General features: G+C 42.0%; 1 protein-coding gene across 3 annotated transcripts; it reads right to left on the bottom strand.

Annotated features, from left to right (window-relative positions):
* Positions 1 to 571: 571 nt before the first annotated feature.
* Positions 572 to 3,245, bottom strand: zgc:153990 (uncharacterized protein LOC768125 homolog). Of its 3 annotated transcripts, none has more exons than XM_063486250.1 (5): positions 3,144 to 3,245; positions 2,290 to 2,507; positions 1,610 to 2,038; positions 1,411 to 1,464; positions 572 to 1,336 (listed from the first exon to the last, which is right to left on the bottom strand). In XM_063486250.1, the coding sequence occupies exons 2-5, from the start codon at positions 2,414 to 2,416 to the stop codon at positions 894 to 896; spliced, it is 1,053 nt and encodes a 350-aa protein (XP_063342320.1). In that variant the 5' UTR covers positions 2,417 to 2,507; positions 3,144 to 3,245; the 3' UTR covers positions 572 to 893. The 3 variants fall into 3 exon arrangements, with proteins under 3 accessions (XP_063342320.1, XP_063342319.1, XP_063342322.1); XM_063486249.1 differs by having other exon boundaries at positions 3,092 to 3,225; XM_063486252.1 differs by lacking the exon at positions 3,144 to 3,245 and having other exon boundaries at positions 2,290 to 3,076.
* Between the last annotated feature and the right edge of the window lie 347 nt (positions 3,246 to 3,592).

Genomic DNA, 3,592 nt, shown 5'->3' with positions numbered 1-3,592 from the left:
TGTAATTTCCTGAGGGAAGAACATTCAGTGGAAATGACCCATATTCGCTAGATGTGCCTCTCTGACTTAACCTTCTTTCTCAAAGTCAAACACAACATGACGTTTCCCATTTGACACACTGCAAGAGATCAACCAAGCATCTCAGTTGTGCTAGTCATCAGAATAGGACTTTCAGGGTGTAATTTAAAGATGGTAGCTTCACTGGAAGCACTAAGTTCCTGCACAAAAGGACACTTGGAAATTGTAGAGTGTTTGCATGTTATAGATCACAGCTCAGAGGCTGGCTTATGTTCTGTTTAAATACACCAGTTTATTATATTTTTAAAAGAACTTAGTGAAATTTTCATATTCAAGTGTTCATGTTTGCAATGTAAAAAACCAAAATCAATCACAAATAATATACTTACTTGTATTTTAAAAGTATCTAACACACACCACAGTTAGCGCTCAGACATAAAGACCATATAATGGTCAAGTGCAGACATCCACTCACCATTACAGTACACATGATAATCTCCAGACATAAAGTAAGGGAAACGTACAACATAAGGACACACAAACGCATTCTGAGAACTTTTCAGAGGCTTTAAACAAGTTGTTTTATCAATAGAAAATGTGGTGGAGTCTCACTGTCAGTAGCAAAACAAAAAACTCTCCATGTTCTTTCTTTATGGCTAATATTGGTTGTTTTTGCAATCCACTTTCATACAACCACACAAACAGTAATTCCAACGATACAATGAGTCTACCAATAGTTTTAAAATATAACCACAGAAAATCTGCTGATTTAAAAACCACAGGTGAAGTCCAAAAGAACCGAGAAGTTCCTGCACCTGAAGGTCATGTATGACGTCAGTGAGATAACAGACCCTCATCTCCATGTGTCACTGCTGTTATAACGCCGGCCGTCCATTCAGTTTGTCATGCATGAGTGCGATGGCTCCACCTGTGAAGTCTCTGAGCACCTGCACCGTCTCCCGCTGGAGCTGCAGCGACTCACGCACAAACTCCTGCTGAGTCTCTGCCAGCTGCTGCACTGACTCCGACAGAAGCTCCAGGGAGCGCGACACAGTCTCCAGCAGGATGTTAGTGGCATGCTGCTCCTGAAGGCTCAGCGATGCACTGTGCAGCATGCTGTCTCTCGTGCTCTGCGAGGACTGACCGGGCGCCGGAAATGCAGCCGCAGATGCCGGTGGTCCAGTAGACGTGTGAGGTTGCGCTTGTTTCTGGGTGCTGTTGTTAGCTTGGTGATCGTCTTTTGGCTTTGCTGTCTGAGTTGAAGGAAGCATATCGTCTCTTTGTTCATCGTCCGAGTCTCCAAATGCATTTTCAGTATCTGAGAAAAATAAGACACATCAGCATTTTCTAAGTACTAACATAAGTCAGAAAAGCAATTTCTTGACAGCTCACCTTCTGCTGGAGGCACCTCATATTGCACATCAAAAGAGGGCTGTGACGAGTCCCCTGCAACATTAACAGTTCATATAAAACTAATTGCAGGAATGTGAAAAAAGACACTGCATGCAATAATTTATAGGATGTGTGTGTGTGTTCACAATGCACTCATGTTTAGACTGAAATGAGGTCAATATGTGACCCCCTTTGCTACCTGACTGTCCTATCTTGCAGGAAGAAGGTGGAGGCATAGGTGTCATGTCCAACCCGCCATTAGGAGAGCTCTGCATTGCAATCATATCATCCTCATCCAATTCTTCTTCCTCCTCTGGCACATCGTCGTCTTCCCCCAGCGGGCCGAAGTCACCGGAGCTCTGCTCCTCATCGTCCATCTCCAGTATCTGGAGGACTATTTTCTCTGTCTGGTTAAGATCCCGGGAAAGGCGTGAGTTGAGGCCTCTGTTGGGCACTGTCCCCGACCTCATAGCAGCCACTTTCCGTTTTGTGTCACACTTTAGGTCAGACCACTTCTTGATGACTTCTATGACCTCACGTTGGCACTCTCCAATCTCATTGACCCGTGCAGTAATCTCTGCCCATGTGCGCTTTTTCATGTCTGTTGGCACACCACGATTGAATTTGCCTTTGGGAATGAAAAAAGAAATCCTGTCACTGTTAGTGACTGCATAAGATTAAAGTTATTATAATTCAGAAATTCGCACTCAGTTCTTGCATACTTTGCACATTTAAATGTTTCAATTACCTCTGCTGGTAACGTTTTTCATGACCAGCCACATCACACTCATTTATTCATTCTCCAGACACAATCTTTTCAGAAAGAGCTGAATTAAAAAAATCCTAAATGCTGTAAGCAACTGATAAGCTAATACATACCCACAACAACCATACGGTGCTTCCTAACTTCATCCAGCAATATGTGGACTTCACTGAAAGAGAAACGAGCCTTTCTTTTCTTGAAGCGTGTCACACTGTCTTGATTGTAGTATATGGGTGAAGACATTCTTCACACACTGTGTCGGTAGGTATCAAGCTGCTCTGAGGTCTCTGCTGTGCTTCAGCTCCTCCAGGTGTCTGATAGAAGGCTCAACAGTCTGATTAACAACAAAGTGTGGACGGTAAATCGTGTCTTGTCTCTCTGATGTGAGTTTAATGTTAGATTAACGGTTATACAAAAACAACTGGCATGATGAAAGGTCAGATTAGTAGTATTCATAATCTGTTATTCTCCTGCATGTTTAAAAGAGCCACGGACACCTCTGGAGCTCGAGTTAGTCGATAAGTTAAACTCATAATAAACTAATATAATTAAAATTTAAGTTGTAACATACACAGCTTTCAAGGTTAAGCAGGAAAATAGCTCAGGCACAGCTTTACACTATCAGCTCTGGAAGAGTGAATGAACAATGGAGGATGCTGTGCTCACTTCACACATGCGATAGCATAGTTAGCTTGTTACATTTAGAAGCCACTCGAAACTACTTGCTAAGGATACCTTTACATATCGCTCGTTATTCTATTGAGCTCTGTCATCTCCCATTACAGTACGCTGAACACTTAGCTAGCCTAAAGTAAAATTACAAAATATCCACTATGCTAGCTATATGCACCAAGGCAACGTTAGCTAACGCTACGCTTAGTAATGGCTAACAAACACGTTATTAAAACGCAACCTCACCTCAAGAGGTACATGCCGATAGCAGAAATAGCTAATGAGATTATGAACATACCCCCGAGTTAAATAAATTGGGATTTAGTCCGGAAACGTGAAGATAAACTTCCTTATCGTCAAGATAGCAATTGTCAAGTTACCCGCTGTGACGCCATCACTTCACAATTTGTCTCCGGTTAATATTAACTACATAGCTAAGTAAAGCCTATTGACGAAAACAGGGGCATTAGAATGGCAATTCAACCTTACCTATTAGTGTTTGGTTCACATCTAACATATAGCGACGACAATCATTCATCTGTCTATTTAACTGTTGAGTTTTCTAATCTATTTTAGAGCTGTGAGACTTTTATTTTGAAGGCTCTAGCCGAATTTCGGTATCGTTTGCTAGCTTGACTGAAATATAAACGGTGGAAATATGGATGTGTGTCCCAGAGCAACGTGATCTCAGCAGAGGTGGCAAAAGTACACACAGTCTGTACTTAAGTAGAAGTACAGATACTTGTG

The sequence above is a fragment of the Pelmatolapia mariae genome, linkage group LG10_11 (genome assembly GCF_036321145.2).
Source record: "Pelmatolapia mariae isolate MD_Pm_ZW linkage group LG10_11, Pm_UMD_F_2, whole genome shotgun sequence".
Lineage (NCBI taxonomy): Eukaryota > Metazoa > Chordata > Actinopteri > Cichliformes > Cichlidae > Pelmatolapia > Pelmatolapia mariae.
Note: the sequence above shows the minus strand (reverse complement) of the source record. Positions and strands in the feature narration are given on the sequence as shown.